Genomic DNA, 21,065 nt, shown 5'->3' on the forward strand with positions numbered 1-21,065 from the left:
GTTTTGTTTTGTTTTTTATTCTTATTTTTATTTTAGCCTGGCTTCCTAGGTGTCGCTCCTGTATCTGCACAGTTTAGCAGTCAGTCAATGATCTGGGCAGAGGTTACTCAAACACATTAAGCCCATAAACCTTCACCCTCTGCCAATCCATCTGTGTGTTCCTTGGGGAATGCACTGAAAGTTGCAGCCAATTCTCAAGTCTCCTTTGATTTTTAGCTTTTACCAGGTTCTCTTGGGTATCTTTGGGTTTCTCCATTGACCAGGGATATGTGGAGAGCTTATCTTAGCCCTTTTATGGCTCTCTTACTTTTAAGATCTTCCCATTAAGTTTCTGGCAGGCCCACCACTCATCCCAGCAAGCATTGCAATCTCAGGCTAGCAAAGCTGTGGATTCTCTCCATTCATTCCCAGCTAAGTTTGCCACGTTCAGTTGTCAAAGCTATGAGTTTTCACCCTTTGCCCCAAGCCATGTCGAACCTCCAGAAAAGTGGCTAGTTTTTATGTCCAACCACACACGTAAAACTACATTTCTTGTCACCTGAGCTGGAGTGATGGAGGTAGACACTGATGGGGGAAGCCCCAGGAAGAAGACTACAGACACCCACTGTACTTGCTCAAAGCATTATCAGCTGAAATGCTTCTCAATTTGCTTCTGCCTCTATTATATTTTTAGTAGCCTGAAATATTTTTGACAATTCTGTTCAGTTTTATACGTATTTTTTCAATGAGAAAATTAGGGACCCTCTCATGATGCCATAAGTGGAAGTTCTCTAATCTCTATTTTCCCATTTTTAAAATCATTTACATTTCTTTTGAAATTCTTTAACTGTTCACTCACTAAAACCATTTTCCTTTAACTTCCATTAGTTTTCTGAACATACTTTGAAGTCTTTGACTACTAACTCCAATATCTGAATCAAACTAGAGTCTGTTTCCACTGACTGCTTTTACCTCCTGAGTGTGGGTCACTTTCTCCTCTGTCTTTGCATGTCTAACAGTTTCTGTTAGAATACTGGACATCTAATATATGCAGTGACTCTGGATTCTACTGTATTTTCATTGGGATTATTTACAGTATTTTTTTTTCTAGTAGGCAAGTAACTTATCTGGACTTAGAACTGTAGACTTTGCTTCCTCTGCAATATGCAGCAACTGATATCTTTGTGTAATTCCCACAGCTGCTTTTTCTACCTGGTCCCCTGCAGGTGTTCTCATTTAATCTGGTGATAAGCAAAACAATTTTGCCATAGATTGTACCCAGAATTGGAGCCTGCTCTGTGCTTTCTTAACTTCATGAGATTATTCCGTAAATTTTTTCAGCCTTAGACTCTGTACTTGGACTCCCTAAGTCAGTAAGACTTCAGATTTCTGCCACCTGAGCTATAATATTGTTGAGGAATGCACTCAGTTAAACTCACAGAACTCACTTTGCATTACATTCTGTCTTTCAAAGACAGAACTCTGCCTCTCTGATCTCTGCCTGCTTTATTACCATGCCCTCTGGAATCTTCCTATGTAGGTGTAGTTTAGAGGTTCAGCCAGGGATTTTAGTAGAGTTTATTGTCAGGTTATGGATTTCACCATCTTCTGTGCTTTTCTTATTTTCCCCATAAATTTTCAGGGAATTTTTCTATCCTGAAATCTGTTCTTTGCCACCATAAGGAAATAAAACTAAAGTTTTCCACTGCCACTCTCCTCTGCTGTGGGGGTTAGCTAATGTCTTCAGGCAAAAATTTTAAAAAGCTCCAAACACAATTCTTATCACTTCCAGTTGCTGTTTTTTCAAGAATAAGCTCTCCTTTAGCTTCTGTCTGCTTTGGGATCCTTTCCAATTTCCTTAAATACATTTTTTTTTTTTTTACATATTTTATAATTATTATCTGTGGGAGGATTCAGGAGACCACTTTACACTGCCACCATTACTGGAAATTCCTCCTGTGGGATGAATTTTTAAATATTAAGAATCTAATACTTGTGAAGCTGAAATGCATCAGGGGCTTGGGGGAAAGAATCTAAGATGAATCCCATGTTTCTAGCTTGAGTGGAGGGACTAACTATAGTGGTATCAAAAACTAAGATAGACTACAAAGCAGCAACTTTAAGAAAATAACAGGCAAGTTATGTTTTAGACATACTAAACCTGAGGTACAGCTGGGAAATTCAAAGCGACCCAGAGTTGGAATCAAGATCCCAAAGATAGCAACTGAAGCCATGGGAATACATAAGCTTGCCCAAGAAGAGCAAGTAAGGAAAGGAAACGAGGCTTAAAAATAGAATACTTGGGAATAACAATGCTCCTGTAATGAGGAAAAATATCAATTAATTAAAAGTGACCCAGGGGCGCCTGGGTGGCGCAGTCGGATAAGCGTCCGACTTCAGCCAGGTCACGATCTCGCGGTCCGTGAGTTCGAGCCCCGCGTCGGGCTCTGGGCTGATGGCTCAGAGCCTGGAGCCTGTTTCCGATTCTGTGTCTCCCTCTCTCTCTCTGCCCCTCGCCCGTTCATGCTCTGTCTCTCTCTGTCCCAAAAATAAATAAAAAAACGTTGAAAAAAAAATTTTTTTTTTTAAAACTGACCCAGAAATAACAGAGAGAAGAGAACTGGTAGACAAAGATATTACAATAATAATTATTATATATTCCATATATTCAAGAAGCTATAGGAAAAAGTGCATGACTTCATATATTAAGTAGTGACACGGAAGATTTTTTTTTTTTTTTTTAGTTTTTTTAATGTTTATTTATTTTAGAGACAGAGAGAAAGAGAGTGAGTAGGGGAGAGGCACAAGAAGAGGGGGACAGAGAATTCAAAGCAGGCTCTGTGCTGTTAGCAGAGAGCCCGATGTGGGGCTCAAACTCACAAACTATGAGATCATGACCTGAGCCAGAGTCAGATGCTTAACCAACTAAGCCACCCAGGAGCCCCAGGAAGATATTTTTTTTAAAAGATCCAAATCAAGCTTCATCTAGAGATGAAGATTATAATGTGTAAGATGAAAAATACACTGTGGAGAATTTTGTGTTTGTGTGAGCCACTGCTGTGATTAAGGTATTGTTATCCTGGCTTATGTACAGACACATACATAAAATACATTGCAAAGATTAAATGGCACAGTAGACAATGCAGAAGAAAAGATAAGTAAACTTAAAGACATACTAACAGAAATGATTTGAAATGAAACACGCAGAGAAAAGACTGAAAAGAAATGAACAAAGTAGCAGCAACTTGTAAAACAAATTCAAGTGACCAAAAACACTTTGGAGTTCTCAAAGGAAGGGGGGACAGTAAAATATTTGAAAAAAATAATAGTCAATAATGTCCAAATCTGATGAAAACTATAAACCCACACTTGAATATAAATTTGAGTTTATGCTCCAAGGATAAGAAACAGAAAGAAAACTACAACAAGGAATAACAATGGAATTACTTAAAACAGAGATAAAATCGTAAAAGCAGCCAGAGAAAAAAGACACATTATGTATAAAGGAAAGAAATATATAAAAATTACAGCCGACTTTTCAATGAAATAACACAAGCTAGAAGATATTGCCACAGTATCTTTAAAGTACTGTAAGCAGGGGCACCTGGGTGGCTCGGTTGGTTAGGTGTTCAACTCTCAATTTTGGCTCAGGTCATGATCTCATGGTTCGCAGGATCAAGCTCCATGTAGGGCTCTGCGCTGACATGGCAGAGCCTGCTCGGGGTTCTCTCTCTCTCTCTGGCCCTGCCCTGCTCTTTCTCTCTCAAATAAACCTTTTTTAAAAAAAGGTATTATAGGGTACCTGGGTGGCTGAGTCGATTAAGCATCCAATTTTGCCTCAGGTCATGATCTCATGGTTCGTGAGTTCAAGGCCCGCATCAGGCTCTGTGCTGACAGCTCCAGCCATGCCAGAGCCTGCTTCAGATTCTGTGTCTCCCTCTCTCTCTGTCCCACCCCTGCTGACACTCTGTCTCTGTCTCCCTCAAAAATAAAAATAAACATTAAAAAAATTTTTTTAATAAAAAAGGTACTATAAGCAAAAAAACAAAAACAAAAACAAAGCAACCCTGCCAACTTAGATTTACTTAAACAGCAAAGGTATTTTTCAAAGATGAAGGTGAAATAAAGACTTTTCAGACATACAAAAGCTGAAAGAATTCATCACTACAAACCTACACCACAAGAAATGATAAAGAAAATCCTTCAAGACAAAGATGATGATACCAAATGGAAACCTAGATCTACATAAAGTAATAAAGAGCACTGAAAATAGTAACTAATTGGTTATATATTTCTTCTTATTATTCAAATCTCTTTGGAAGGTAACTGGCTGTTTAAAACAAAAATAGTAGTAATAGATGCTATGGTTTATAACATGTGGAAGTAAAATGTATGACAACAATAGAGCAAAGGATGGAAAGAGAAAACAGAAGTGTCGTAAGGCCCTTACATTATATATGAACTAGTAAAATATCATTTGAATGTAGTTCTTGATAAACTAATGATGTGAACTATAAACTCTATAGCAACCAGTAAAACTACATAACTATTATAACTATTAATCTTTTTATTGCTGCTGTAAAAAATTATATTAGCAGCCTAAACCATAAAAATTTATCATCTTACAGTTCTGCAGGATAATAATCCAGCACAGATCTCACTGGGGTAAGATTAAGGTGTTCACAGGGCTTTATTCCTTTTTGGAGGCTTTAGGAGAGAATCTGTTTCCTTGCTTTTCCCATTTTCTAGAAGCCATCTACTTTCTTTGGCTCATGGTCCCCTCTCTCCATTTTCAAAGCAAGCAATGTTACATCTCTCTATGTCTTTCTTCTATAGTTATATTATCCTCTTCCACATTTAAGGACTCTTGTGTATAAATTGGGCCTACCAAAAAATGCAAGATAATCTCCCTATTTTAAGGTCAGCTGTTTAATAACATTAATTCCATCTGCAACCCTACTTCCTCTTTGCTATGTAACATAACATAGTCACAGGTTCCTGAGAGTTGGACATTGGCCTCCTGTTCTGCCTATCACCACTAATAAATCAAGAAAAGCAGGTAAAATGGAATAAAAAATAGTTAATTTCAGGGAGAGCATAAAAATAGGGATAAAATGAACAAAAAACACGTGGGACAAACACTAAATAAATACTAGGTAGTAGAATTTGACTCCAATCACATCAGTAGTCACATTAAATAGTCTACATATCTCAGTTAATCACCAGAGATTCTCAGACTGGAAAAAAAGCAATATCCAGCTATATGTAGCCTATAAAAAATACATTTTAAATATAAAAAACAAGTAAGTTAAAGGTAAAAACATGAAAAAAGATACATTATGCTAATACTAACCAAAAGAAAACCTGACTGGATATATCAATATCAGACAAAACAGATTTCAGAGCAAAGAATATTATCAAAGATAAAGAAGATGATTTTATAATGATAAAAGGGCCAATTCACCAAGAGTGTGTAACAATCCTAAACATTTACACAGCTAATAAAATTTTCAAAGTACATGAAGCAAAACCTAATCTAACAGTGAGGAGAAACAGATATATCCACAAATATAGTGTGATATTTCATCACCTTTCTAAATAACTGATAGAAACTAACAAAAAATAAGTAAGGATATAGAAGATCTGAACAACAGTAACCAATTTGACCTATTTGACATTTATAGAACACTCACCCAACAATAATAGTAGGATACATATTCTTTTCAAATACACAATGAACATTTACCAAGACAGACCATTTTCTGAACCATAAAACAGGTCTCAATGCATTTAAAAGGATTTAAGTCATACAACATTCACAGACAGCAATGCATTAAAATTACATTAAATTACCAATCAATAAGACAACAATATCTGGAAGGCCCTCCCCCCCCCAATATTTGGATACCACATTACATACTTCTAAATAACCCAAGAGTCAAAGAAATAGTCAAAAAGGAAATTTAAAAGTATTCTGAACTGAATGAAACTGTAAAAACAAAATATCAAAACTTGTAGGATTCAGCTAAAGCAGTACTTAGAGGGAAATTTATAGCACTAAAATGCCTATGTTAGAAAAAAATCTGAATTAACGATTGAGATTATATCTTAAGAAACTAGAAAAAGAGCAAATGAAATCCAAATTATGAAGAAGAAATGAAATAATAGATTAGAGCAGAAATCAATAAAACAGAAAAGCAATAGAGAAAAATGAATAAAACCAAAGATTCATTAAGAAAATCTAGTCAGTCTGATGCGGGGAGAGGGGGGGAGAAAGCGGAAGGGAACACAAATTACCAATATAATCACTACAGGTTCTACAGTTATTAGAAGGGCAATAAGGGAATATTATGAGCAACTTTATGCCAATAAGTTTGACTATTGGGACAAAATGCACAAATTACCTGAAAGACACAATCTGCCCAAGTTCACTCATGACGAACTATTATAGATAACCTAAATTGCTATGTATCTATTATATAGATGAATTTACAGTTTAAGATTTTCCTGCAAAGAACTCCAGGTCAAGATAGCTTCACTGGGGAATTATATTGAACATTTAAGGAATAAATAGTACCGGTTCTACACTAACTTTTCCAAGAAACGAAAAGAGTTAAAACTTTCAGCTCATTTTATAAGGCCAGTATTTCTTTGATGTTAAAAATCACAGGCTAATATCCCTCGTGAATACAAATTCAAAATTCATAATGAAATTTTAGTAAACCAAATATAACAATATACAGAAAGGATAATATATTATGACTAAGTAGGTTTTATCTCAGCAACACAGGGTAATTTAATACTCAAAATCAATCAAGGTATTCACCATGTTAATACACTGAAAACAAAAACCCATATGATCATATCAGTACATGTAAAAAAAAAAAAAGCATTTGACAAAACCCAACATTTATTCCTGATACAAATTCACATCAACACTTTCACCACTTTTATTCAACATTGTAGTAAAGGTTCTAGGTAGTGCAATAAGGCAAGAAAAAGAAGTAACAGGCATCCACATCAGAAAAGAAGTAAAATGGTCTTTATTCACAGACAACATGATTATAAATAGAGAAAATCCAATGGAATCTACAAAAAAGTTACTGGTATGATTAAGTGACCTTAGCAAGGTTTCAGGATACAAGATCAATCTACAAAAAGTAATTATATTTCTACACACTAGCAACAAACAGAAACTGAATTTTTTTTATAGTTTCTTTCAACGGAGCATTTTAGAAACTGAATTTTTTAAATGCCAATTATAATAGCACCAAAAGTATAAAATACTTAGAAGTAAGTGACAAAATATGTGCAAGATCTGTACCCTGAAAACAACACATTGCTGAGAGAAATTAATGATGATGTAAATAAAAAGAAAGATACACTGTGTTCATGGATCACTAGATCACTATTATTATTAGGCTATCAATTCTCTCCAAATTGATCTATAGCCCCAAGATAGTCCCAATAAAAATACCAGAAGGCTTTTTAAAAATAAATTGACAAGATGATTTTTTTGACAAAATGATTCTAAAATTTACATGGAAACATAATGGACCCAGAATAGCCAAAAATTTCTTTTTTAAATTTTTTATATGTTTATTTATTTTTGAGGGAGAGAGAGAGAAAGAGAGCATGTGAGTGGGGGAGGAGCAGAGAGAGGGAGACCGAAAATCCAAAGCAGGCTCCATGCCATCAGCTTAGCCCAATGTGGGGCTCAAACCCACGAACCCTGAAATCATGACCTGAGCCAAAGTCCGACGCTCAACTGAGCCACCCAGGCTTCCCCTAGCAAAAAAATTTCTGATAACAAAGAACAAAGCTGTAAGATTTACATAATCTGAATAAAAGACTTACTACAAAGCTATCATTATCAAGACAGTGTGGTGTTGAAGTGCCTGGCTGGCTCAGTCAGTAGAGCAGGCGACTCTTGATCTCAGGGGTCATGAATTCAAGCCCCACATTGGGCAAAGAACTTACTTAAAAAAAAGACAGGGTGGTGTCGATATAGACAATGTATCAATATAAACAAATAAAATGATGGAACCAAAAAGAGTCCAGAAATAGATTCATAAGTATATAGTTAACTGATTTTCAATAAAGTGAAAAGCAATTCAGTAGAGAAAGGATGCAAAAAATATGGTGCTACTACAACTGGATATTCATATGCTAAAAAACAAAACAAAACAAAACCCTTCCATCCACAGCTCCTACCATGCACAAAAATATTCTAGACCTGAACTTAAAAACTTAAAACTATAAAGCTTTCTGAAGTTAGGATAAAATCTTTCTAAAACACAATACCAAAAGCATGATCCATAAAGTTAAAAAACTGATAAACTAGACATCATCAAAATTAATATCTGCTCTTCAAAAGACACTGCTAAGAGAATGAAAATACAAGCCACAGATTGAGAGAATATTTACAAATCAAATTTCTAATAAACAACATATATGCAGAATATGTATGTAAGAGGACAACCCAATTTTTAAAATGGGGAAAACTATAAACACATTACCAAAAAATATATAAATGGCAAGTAAGTACATGAAAAGATGTTCAACATCATCAGTCATGAAGAAAATGCAAAGAAAAGCCACAATGAGATACTATTAACACACCTATTACAATGTCTAAAACCATACAAAGTTTAGTGAGAAGGTGGAACACCTAGAACTTTCATACATTACAAATGGGAATGTAAAATGGTACAACTGCTTGGAAAAAGTTTGGCGGTTTCTTATAACATTAAATATATACCTACGATATGATGCAGCTATTCCACTCCCAGGTATTTATCCAAGAGAAATCAAAGTATATCCCCATACAAATACTTTTACACAAATTTCCTAACAGCCTTATCTGTACCCAAAAATCTAGAAACAATTCAAATGTCCATCAACAGGTGAACAGATAAACAAATGATGTATCCATACAGTGGAACACTATTTAGCAATTAAAGGGAACCAACTACACACTATGTAGGATGTGACACATACTACAACAAGGATGAACATCAAAACATGATGCTAAGTGAAAGAAGCCAGACTCAAAAGACTACATATTGCATGGCTCATTTATATGAAAAGTCCAGACAAGGCAAATTTAAAGAGATTAGTGGATGCCTGGGGCTAAGAGTGGGAGTGGGGATGGCACAAGGGAAGTTTTTGGGGTGACAGAAATGTTAAACTGGATGGTGGTGATAATGCACAACTCTATGCTTAATAAAATCACAAAACTGTATGCTTACAAGGAGTGAGTTTTATGGCATCCTCAATAAAGTCGTTAAAAAGAGTATATAATGTATGATTCCATTTATATAAAAATTCTGGAAAATCTATAATAACCTAAAGCAGATCAGTGGTTGCCCTGGGGTAAGGGAGGGAGAAGGAAGGACAGATTATAAAGGGACAGGAGGAAACGTTGGGGCGTAACGGATATGTTCATTACCTTTTTTGTGGGGATGGTTTTATAGGTATATTTTTGTTAAAACAAATTATACACTTTAAACATGTACATACAGTTTATGTCAATTACACTTCAAGAAAGCTGTTTTTTAAAAGTATGGTATTCACATGGAACAAAACCAGACACTCAGATCAATGGAACAGAATAGAAATGGACTCACAAATGTACGGCCAACTAATCTTTGACTAAGCAGGAAAGAAGAGCCAATGGAATAAAGACAGTCTCTTCAGCAAGTGGGGCTGGGAAAACTGGACAGTGGCATGCAGAAAAATGAACCTGGACCACTTTCTTACACCATACACAAAAATAAACTCAAAATGGAGGAAAGACCTAAATGTAAGACAGGAAGCCATCAAAATCCTCAAGGAGAAAGCAGGCAAAAACCTCTTTGATCTTGGCCGCAGCAACTTCTTACTCAACATGTCTCCGGAGGCAAGGGAAACAAAAGCAAAAATGAACTATTGGGACCTACCTCATCAAAATAAAAAGCTTCTGCACAGCAAAGGAAACAATCAGCAAAGCTAAAAGGCAACCAACAGAATGGGAGAAGATATTTGCAAACGACATATCAGATAAAGAGTTAGTATCCAAAATCTATAAAGAACTTATCAAGCTCAACACCCAAAAAACAAATCATACAGTGAAGAAATGGGCAAAGACATGAATAGACACTTCTCCAAAGAAGACATCCAGATGGCCAACCAACACATGAAAAAATGCTCAACATCACTCATCATCAGGGAAATACAAATCGAAACCACAATGAGATACCACCTCACACCTGTCCGAACGGCTAACATTAACAACTCAGGCAACAACAGATGTTGGTGAGGATGTGGAGAAAGGGGAACTCTTTTGCACTTCTGGTGGGAATGCAAACTGGTGCAGCCACTCTGGAAAACAGTATGGAGGTTCCTCAAAAAATTAAAAATAGAACTATCCTATGACGCAGCAATTGCACTGCTAGGTATTTATCCTAAGGACACAGTAGTGCTGTTTCGAAGGGGCACACGCACCCCAAAGTTTATAGCAGCACTATAGACAATAGCCAAAGTATGAAAAGAGCCCAAATGTCCATCGATGGATGAATGGATAAGGAAGATGTGGTATATATATACAATGGAGTATTACTCAGCAATCAAAAACAGTGAAATCTTGCCATTTGCAACTACATGGATGGAACTAGAGGGTATTAGGACAAGTGAAATTAATCAGAGAAAGACAAATATCATGACTTCACTCATATGAGGACTTTAAGACACAGAACAGATGAATATAAGGGAAGGGAAGCAAAAATAATATAAAACCAGGGAGGGGGACAAAACGTAAGAGACTTTTAAATATGGAGAACAAACAGAGGGTTACTGGAGGAATTGTGGGATGGGGGATGGGCTAAATGGGTAAGGGGCAGATAAGGAATCTACTCCTGAAATCACTGTTGCACTATATGCTAATTTGGATGTAAATTTAAAAAATAAAATTAAAAAAATATATAAAAAAATAAAAAGTTAAAATAAATAAAAATTCCTTAAACTATAAAAAAAAAGTATGGTATCCATAGAAGAGCAAGCATTCTGTGTGGCTGAAGTGGAAAGCAGAGGAAGTTCAGAAAAGCCATTCATATAACCAAAAATATATATATATTTTAATTTTTTTTAATGTTTTTATTTATTTTTGAGACAGAGAGAGACAGAGCATGAGCAGGGGAGGGACAGAGAGAGAGGGAGACACAGAATCTGAGGCAGGCTCCAGGCTCTGAGCTGTCAGCACAGAGCCCGACGCGGGGCTCGAACTCACAAACCGTGAGATCATGACCTGAGCCGAAGTCGGACGCTTAACCAACTGAGCCACCCAGGCACCCCTAATCAAAAATATATTTTTAATGGCTAAACAACTTCAACTTTCCCCTTATTAGACAGACTGCTTCCATTTTTTAATTAAATAGCATCTTATCATTGTGTATGAAGCTCTTTCTTTATTTAGGAATTGCTGCTTTAGAACAGATTCCCAGAAATAGAAGAGTATAAATCCTTTTAAGCAAGGCAGGCAGATTTTTATTTTTAAACAATTTGTTTATTATTTATTATTATTAAATTTTTAAAAAGCAGGAAGAGGAGATATGAAGCAAATCATTTTACTTCAGAAACTATGAAGTAATACTAAAAATTTGTAGAGGATGATATAGGGTTGAGATTTGGGTGAAATTTCCTTAGGCAATTTTTTTCTGGCACTTGACAGAAATAAAAACCAACCTAATTCTGAACCAACCGTAAGTCATATAATCATGCCCCAGGTGCATACACCTATTTCATCTTCAAAGAAGCTTTATTCAGAATGATGAGAGGCTTCTATTCACATTCTCTTTCGCCATTTCTCTCTCACTCATTCTCCCACTTCTTCCTTCTGCTTTCTCCCCAGGCCTAGTTGGGACTGCCTTCCCCTCATCAAACAAGCCAGCCCAGTGATTAATATCATAATTCCAGATGACCCGAAAAACTTCCACCATGAGCTGTTCGGTTTTGAGTATCAGGAGCCTGCAGGACCCACACAGGATGTTCACACTTATCCAGGCCATATCATCACAGTCCAAGTAGGGGGCCCTCCTTGGTAATATGCATGCCACCTTGGTGACTACTTAATAAAAAAGAACGAATGGTTCATAGAAATTGAACTTTCAACACATTTTGATTTGAGACACAACTGTATTAAAATAAAACAAAAACTATCATTGTCATTAACAAAAAATCCTACTAGAAGACAGTCTTCCTACATAGCAAAGCCAGTGGGGTTTAAAGACATACCAACCCAGTTCTCAGCAACTAAAGCTGAGGCTGGAGAACAGGGCAGGGTTTATTTTTGCAGCAGTTAGTTACAAAGTTATGTCTTCTCATAGTCTCCTTGGAGAAACTAAGACCACCATGAAGAGAGAAAGGGAGAGGGATGATAAGGGTGTTGGCTAAGAGATGGCTGGTTTTGAGACTTTCTTCCCAAGGCTCAAGGTGTGCCAATTAGCATCGCTCTATTAACCCATCCACACCAAAACCTTCACCACTGCCTGCATCCTAAGTTAACTTAGCAAAGTAGCCAACAGGGGTACCTGGCTGGATCAGTCAGTGGAGCGTGTGACTCTTGATCTCAGGGTTGTAGGTTCAAGCCTCATGTTGGGTATAGAGATTACTTAAAAGTAAAAAAAACCCTTAAACAAAGTAGCCAACAAACACATTTTTAAATTCACTTCATATAGTGAAATAGATTAAAAAAAAAAGATAAGCTGATGAAAGAACCAGAAAATTTAGGAGATGAGAGGAGAAAGGGAGCAGTTAAGGGGGGAGGGGAGGAAAAAGGAAAGGGTATTCTAGTTCAGGCACTAATACTTTTGAGAAAAGAACAGTACAGTTGCAGGGATTTCTGCACACCCACACACAACAAGGGCACAGGCTACCCAGTTTTTCTTTCAATGCAATAAGCCAGTAATGTAAGGTTAGAATGGTGGGGGGGGAGGGGGCATTTAGTGCATATGTGTGCACCCAGACAGTACTAGAAGGGCCTTGGTCACTGAGGGGTAGCAAAGTCATACAACTTATCCAGGCCAGGGGGCTGGAAGGGGGCCTGAGGCTAAACAATTTTTGGTAAAAGTTATTGGCCTGTCCGCTGCCCAGATAACAGAGAATGAGAATCTGAGGGAAACTAGGCCTGGCCCTTAGGAATTCCAAATATGTCAGGAAATAATAGCCAGAAGAATAAATGAACCCTTGGCAAAAATTTCACAACCCTAAAGGATTATAGGGAAGATTTTTTAGTTTTTATTTTTTTAATGTTTATTTATTTTTGAGAGAGAGAGAGACGGAGTGCGAGTGGGGAGGTGCAGAGAGGGAGATACAGAACTCGAAGCAGGCTCCAGGCTCTGAGCTGTCAGCACAGAGCCTGACGCGGGGCTCAAACTCACGGACTCACAGACTGTGAGATCATGACCTGAGCCGAAGTTGGCCACCCAACACACTGAGCCACCCAGGCACCCCAGGAAAGATTTTTTTTAAATCATAACGAAGTTGGGGCACTTTGTTGGCTCAGTCGGTTAAATGTCTGACTTTGGCTCAGGTCACAATTTCACAGATAGTGAGCTCAAGCCCCACACTGGGCTCTGTGCTGACAGCTCAGAACCTGGAGCCTGTTTCAGATTCTGTGTTCCCTCTCTCTGTCCCTCCCCCTGCTCACACTTGGTCTCTTTCTCTCTCTCTCTCTCTCTCAAAAATAAGTAAACATTAAAAACAATTTAACAAAAAAATAAAAAGTAAATAAAAATCAAAACAAAGTGATCAAGCAAAAAACCCTGAAAACCAAACCAAACCAAACCAAAACATGGGACAAAGGGAGACAGAACTGCCGGGTTTCGTACTCGGTTATGCAAGGCTCTTCTCTGTCGCTGCCCACACCCCACACCTCTATCTGCTGGTAAGATGTAGAGTCAGCACAAGAATTTTCCTCAGTAAAAAAGGCAGCAGAGAGGTGCCCAAAGGCTTGACTCATTTATCCTCTCAGATATTTGTCCCACAGAAAGGCACTGGCTTACAGGGGATGAAATGATGGTGGTGGCAGAGAAAGGGGCGCCTCAAGTTTTCCTAAAGCCAAACCTTCCATGTGGGGATACCTAACTGTACCTTCATTTCCTGGGCTCAGAGAACATTCCTCTCCTCGTTTCACAAAGCAGGCCTGGCAGCAATTAACTGCCAGTGGCTGAACTGCAATAAGCCTTCATTCTCCTCCTGCTGACAATTCAGAGACAATTCACCGCACAGAAAGGACACAGCACTTAAACCAAGCAGTACAAGCCTCTCCTTCTTTAAGGTGATAAAGGGGAATAAATTGGTGACATTCCTTTCCATTTTTGGAATTGCAAAAGGTCCACAATACCGGCTCTTAGATACAATATTTGTATGTCTCCAAAAGAATGAAGAATGCTACTAACAACCCAATGCCTTCACAGCTCTGCAGGCATTTCAGGCAAGACGAGAGCAATTTATGATACAATTTCTTACCACTTTGGATGCAGAGTTGCTTGACCTACCTTAATGCCAACAGTACAAACTAGAAACTAGTACTGCTAGCCAGCCATCCCTAATTAGAAGGAGAAGATCTGCAGTGTATACACTTCCTTCCCTTTCCCCAGTGCATTAAGCACAAGTTTGAGCTGCAAGTACTCTCCTAAAAGAAATGCCTACCAGTTAACTATTCTGAATGCGCAAGGTGATTCTACCACCCTTCCAGAACTATCCAAGGCCTCAAGCTCCTACGAATGGCATATAAGGTCAAACATAATGTCTGGAACTGAAGACTTCACTTTGCCCTATTATTTTACAATGCTTACAGTTCTCAGCAAGTGATGCCAACCTATATAAATGCCTCTGTGCAACATTGCACAAAGGCCCCCTCCTACTCTTGCGGCTCATAGTTCAAGTTCAATATTCCTCCCCCCCATGTCCACCCACTCTCTGTTTTAGACCCTAAAGCTCCAGATCCCATTCCTTAGCAGCAATTTATTGCTACTGTCCACTGCAGGCAAACAAGAAGAAAAAGTACTCCCCAGCAACACAACCCCAGGATCTTCCTTCCAAGGTACACCTGAATTCTCTAAGGCCCAAATTTGAGTTTTTATCCTCTTCCAGGACACTGCCAGGCCTACATCTACCGTATTTCTTGTTTTATTGGTCTACTTCTCATTTTACTGATCACAGTTATCGGAAGTGTGCTGGAGCTGGCTCATCTGACCTGACTGTGCACATCTCTCCCAACTCATGTTAGAAGTTCCAAAATGGTCATGGTGGCTGTATTTACACCATGGAAACTGACAACATCTACAACTCAGGGCTTGTTTTGGGGGCTTTGAGGGGAGGGAGGGACCCAGTTGTTAAACATTTACTATACCACAACTGTTTTCCCTAAATTACCTACACTTCCTCTCCTGTGAGACCTAACTTCCTTTTCTTTCTACCAAAAATTCCATGTAATCACCTAGAATTTCTATTCCATGATCAAAAATCACCTAGAAGCTCATCATTTCATGTGTTATTCCCTATACCTCCTGCAGGACATACTACATAATACGCAGGATACAGTGCAAAATGAAAATGTGGGGTCCCTTATTGAAAAACTATTAAGAATTTCAAGACAATGACAGCAATGCATCAAACAGAGAACAGGGCCTAAGTGTGTGGTCTTGTACAACTGCACAGGTCACATGCCCATAAAAGGGTCCTTGAGCACCTATTCTTAACTGTGAGCATGCCCTTCCCTAAGGATACTATTTCCCATGTATCTCTGCAATGCAAGGGCTCCTTACTCTCCCATATGTCACAACTGAAGGCAGGTTAGTATTTTATTTGCTCCCCTTCCCAATGCCCTTTGCAGACCATTACCCTTCTATCTTTTTTGTAAAACCTCTCTCCTCTGCCATCTTGCTGCAATTCAACCCTTACCATACTGTCCTCTCCCAAATGCCTCACTACTCCTTCTGTTTTTCTGAGGGCTTTGACATCTGGCTCTCGAAATTCTCTTTACTGCCTAAACAGTAACAGGGTTAAGAGGACAGACTCTGGATAGAATCAGAGTGCCTGGGTTCAAATCCTGGTACTACCATATACAAGCTATATTGCCTTGACCATGTTCCTTAACCTCTCTCTTCCTGAGTTTCCTCGTTTATAAAATAGAGATGGTTAATAGTACTTCATAGGAGTTGTTGTATGGATTAAAAGAGTTAAAAATACATCAAGGGTTCAGAATGGTATCTGGTACACAGTAAGTGCTCACTCAGGAAACAGTAGCTATTGCTATCATCATCATCATCATCATCATAAAAGTCTATCTCAGTGTCTATATGGATAACTCATGTAACATGTATTTTGAGCTTCCTGAGTTCTTTGAGCTCCTTGTCTACTCTACCCCAGCAACTCTCTTCCACAACTATACCCTAGATATTGTAGTTGCCAGAACTTCTCCACCTCCAATAACTTAGATTCAAATATCCCATCCTTGGGGTACTTGGGTGGCTCAGTCAAACGGCCAACTCAATTTCGGCGCAGGTCATGATCTCATAGTCATGGGATCAAGCCCCAAGTTGGGATCAAACCCTGCACTGGGCTCTGCAATGAGCATGGCACCTGCTTCGGATTGTCTCTCCCTCTCTGTCCATCTCCTGCTTGTTGCCCCCCCCCCCCCCCATCAAAATAAATAATCTTACAAATATATGCCATCCTCTGATGACTACCTCCAGTTTTACAGGACACACACTTAGTTGTGCCTCCTGTGTCTGTCTCTCATCATGGAAAACTCTAAATGCCAAACTCCTCTATCATATCTCTGTCAGTTAGCCCCTCTTATATTTATTTGCCTCTTTTTCTATCTTCCTAATCCACTCTCTTGACAATAACCTCGACTTCCACATCCCTATTTCCTTCTATGCAAGATTGGCAAAGTTCCAATCTTGGGTAAATCAACCTATCAAACTGCCTTTTCTTGACAGGGTTGCTGAGAGCTGCTGAGGAGACTCACACACCTGCAGACGTCAGTACCACTGTTATAAATTCGTAGTCTCCATGTTCAGTGCTACCAGCAGTCTATTTCCTTACTGCTTGGCCTTCTCCCAGCCTTCCTAATGGCTGTTTCAGACCTTTACCACTCTCTCCAAACCTCTGATTTTCCTGCCTACTACCTACCTATGCCCATTCCACCTACCTCTGCTTCTACTCTCAGCAAATAATCTACCCCACTTCAGAAAAACAGGCATGAGATTAGAACTACCACAATTTCCTTCTATTGAACCTACAAACCCACCTTTGCTACACCTATATTCACCTATTTCTTCCTTCCTATCATCATGAAGGAGATATCTCCTCCTGCTTAAGGCTAATCTTGGTCCTCTGTGCTCAGGATTCAAACGCACTCACCCTGTAAGACACTAGTTCTCAATGTGCGTTTCTCAGACCAGCAGCATTGGCCTCTCCAGAACTTGTCACAAATGCAAATTCTCAGGCCTCACTCTAGACCTACTAAATCAGAAACTCTGGACTTAGGGCCAAACTGTTTTCAACAAGGCCTCCAGGTGATTCTGATGTATGCTAAGGTTTGTGAACCACCGCTTTATGGAATTATTTGTTGTTTATTCCCTTTCCTGTATTTTCAACCTTTCTCTAGTACAATGGTTCCCTTGCCTTGAAGAGCCTATGAGATTGCTTGCTCCAAGTACATTCTTGCCTCTCTCCAATCTATTCACCACACAGCAACACATCTGATCAAGTTATCCCCTACTTAAAATTCCTTAAATTTTTTTTAATGTTTATTTATTTTTGAGAGAGAGAGAGAGAGCATGAGCATGAGCAGAAGAGGAGCAGAGAGAGAGGGAGACACAGAATCCGAAGCAGGCTCTAGGCTCTGAGCTGTCAGCACAGAGCCCAATGCGGGCCTGAACTCACGAACTGTGAGATTCATGACGTAAGCCTAAGTTGGCCGCTTAACCGACTGAGCCACCCAGGTGCCCCTCCCCTACTTAAAATTCTTTAATGACTTCTCACTGACCTGAAGATAAAGACCAAAATCTTAAGAAGGCCTTAAGGCTCTCCACAGCTCACAACCCTCCTTTTTCACCTTTGGCTTTCTACGTGGAACAAGACCAGCCTCTCTCAACTTCTTGATCTTGCCACGCTCTAGGGCACCTAACAAACCTTGAAATTGTTAGCTCTCTGCCTGAAATACTTTGCTTCTTTTCCAAACTCCTTCTACATCAAGTCTCAACTTAAACTTTCTTTACTTAAAGTACCTAACCATATCCCTTAGTCTCAATTAGGTCCCTGTTAGATGCTCTTCCAGCACTCTGCACTTATCCTCTTAAACCCATATTAAGCTTATAATTATTTAAGTATTATGAACATAATGTCTGTTTTCCTTGACAGAGCATAAGCTCTGTTGGGGGAGAAATCCTGTCTATCTCACTTACTATAATATCCCCAGTGCCTAGCTTAGTATAATACCTTGCACACAGGAAATGTGCAAAAAGTATTTGCCAAATGACTGAGCCTTTGCATGCACTGTGCCTCTGTCCCCAGTGAAATCCTACACATCCTTCGAGGAATATATTAAAGATGGTTACCAGAGGGGAGGTGGGTGGGGGGCATAGGTGAAATAGGTGAGCAGGATTAAGAGTATACTTATCTTGATGAGCACTGGATAATATATGGAACTGTTGAATCACTACATTGTACACCTGAAACTACTATAACACTGTATGTTAACCACACCGGAATTAACATTTTTAAAAAGAGGATTATAATCTAGTGTAGGTAATAAATGCTTAAAGAGAAAAGAGAAATAAAATAAACATTTCTGGGGCACCTGAGTGGCTCAGTCAGTTAAGTGTCCAACTTCAGCTCAGGAAATGATCTCACAGTTCATGGGTTTAAGCCCCAAGTCGGGCTTTGTACAGACAGCTCAGAGCCTGGAGCCTGCTTCAGATTCTGTGTCTCCCTCTCTCTCTGCCCCTCCCCCACTCATGTGCACGCGTGCATGCGCATGCTCTCTCTCTCAAAAATAACAAAAAATGTTTTTAATTAAAAATAATAATAAATTAAACATTTCTGTGAAGTCTTCCCTGCATATACATACCACCTGCCTGTTCAAATGAGTCACTTCCTCTTTTCTGTTCCTACTGTATTGTATATATAACTCTACTAATGCAATAGTTACACACTATTATAAATACCCAACCTTTGTGTCTGAGTCTCCACTACACTGTAAACTCCCTGAGGGCACGGACCACATCTTGCTCACTTTCTATCTCTAGTGCTTAGTAAAGTATCTGACATTAACAACAGATGTCTAATGTTTACGGGGCATATTAAACCTAAGACTGTATCTCTAATATTGCACTGAAAGGTTTTTTCCTAATATTAAATCTGCATTCCAATCCTAGGTTTGTTATTCATTAGCTACACAATCAAACTGTTTAACCTCTTTGGGCCCCAGTTTCCTCACTGGTAAAACAGGGCTAATAATACCAATTTGGGAATATTGCTATGAAAATCAAACAAAATGACATTGTACGACAATTAGCACACATAGTGCCTGGCATGTAGTAGCTTCCCCACTCTGGCTTCAACTTGGTAGAAACAACTAGGACAAAACAAATACAAAAATAAGTCACAGCAATCAAGGGAGGCTGAGCACAGAGTGAGTCATTCCTTTTAATCATTTGCCCAGGAAGATCAACAATGAAGAAACATAACAAGCAGAATAAACTCTACTGGTGGTATCTCCCTTGGCATACAAAGCTTGGTAAGAAGTCACCCCAGAAACCTCTTGGCTAATGGCCAGCTCTGGCTCCCCAGCTCAGTAAGTCGGGTCTTAGTCTGTGGTGCCAGGAATGGCACTTTAGACTGGAATAGAAACTACCCCATAAGGAAATGTATTTGTACGTGGGAGATGGGGAAGAGGGAGGACAGCTTGAATGCAACTATGTCAATCAAGTGTTTTGCAACCTGGCAGAAAATACTGCAGAATTGTTGGTGAAAACACCAACACACACAACTGCACTTACCTGTAGCCAAGAACCAGCTTAGACTAGATAATGGGCAGATTTCTGCTGTTACCAAAACAATGGTCAGACTTGTAATGCAGTGAACATCTCTAAGGTCCAACTATGCTTGTAACATCTGGGCTGCACCCACAAAGATGACACCAAGCAGCTTTATACATATATTCCTCAGCATAGGGTGCTTCCCACAAGCACCAGCTTCACTGCTCATGTGTGCCAAATGGAAAGCAGATTTAACAGTTTCTCTGCTCCTTATTCATAATATGCTTACCTCTGCAGAACCACTGGTATTCAGATCACCTACTTCCTTGGAGTCATTCATTTCAGAATGCTGTGTCACTGTATGTGTAGCTACTTCTTCACTGGGACTATCTCTCTTCCGAAGCTTCCTGATTGAGCTCTGCTGGTCACTAGAAGATACAGTGGGTCTGAGTGGAGCTCTGGGTGGATTCTGTCTCCTCCAAGATACCCTGCTCCAACCTAGCCCCAGAATATGTGGTTCATCTTCTTCAGGTGGATAGCCCAAACCATCTGCAGTTTGGAATTTTTTAAAAAACACCAGCATGGAATTGGAAGAGTCTGTCCTGAAAGTCTGGCAGCTCTGGGGCCTGCTGCAGTCTGCCTGAATGCACATCCCTTCTAACCACCAAAAGGCATGGCAGGCAGAATCCTGGCAGCAAGCAGCCCAACACAACTGGAGAGAGGGGGTTCCTTCAAGAAGCCGGAGGTGATTTTCTCCCCCAGATCTCAGGCCAACTCCAAATTCTGTCTTCTCATGCTGGCACCTGCTCTCACTGGCATCTAAAAACAAGGAATGAAAACATTTTAAGAGGTAATAAAAACACACTACTGATCTGTAAAGTGCCCCGAACACCAACATTTAAGGCTATTTTGAATACTGGTTTTTAAGAAGGTGGGAAAGCTGTCTAGTAAGTGGAACAGAAGAAGCAAAATAGAGTGTTTTTTGGCTCAGGATACTTTAGCTACTGTTCCACATTCATCGGTGGTTCCCCTTCTCAATGAGTCCCTTCCACATAG

General features: G+C 39.1%; 1 protein-coding gene across 8 annotated transcripts in view; it reads right to left on the reverse strand.

Annotated features, from left to right (window-relative positions):
• The window catches only part of KIAA0319L (KIAA0319 like), a 96,939-nt gene that overhangs the window by 45,414 nt on the left and 30,460 nt on the right, over positions 1 to 21,065 (reverse strand). For all 8 annotated transcript variants that reach the window (XM_040468951.1, XM_040468916.1, XM_040468910.1 and 5 more), the window contains one exon: positions 20,299 to 20,828. In XM_040468951.1, coding sequence (XP_040324885.1) covers positions 20,299 to 20,828 — 530 coding nt within the window. The remainder of the gene's footprint in view (positions 1 to 20,298; positions 20,829 to 21,065) is intronic.

The sequence above is a fragment of the Herpailurus yagouaroundi genome, unplaced genomic scaffold (assembly GCF_014898765.1).
Source record: "Herpailurus yagouaroundi ecotype Mexico unplaced genomic scaffold, PumYag 77, whole genome shotgun sequence".
Lineage (NCBI taxonomy): Eukaryota > Metazoa > Chordata > Mammalia > Carnivora > Felidae > Herpailurus > Herpailurus yagouaroundi.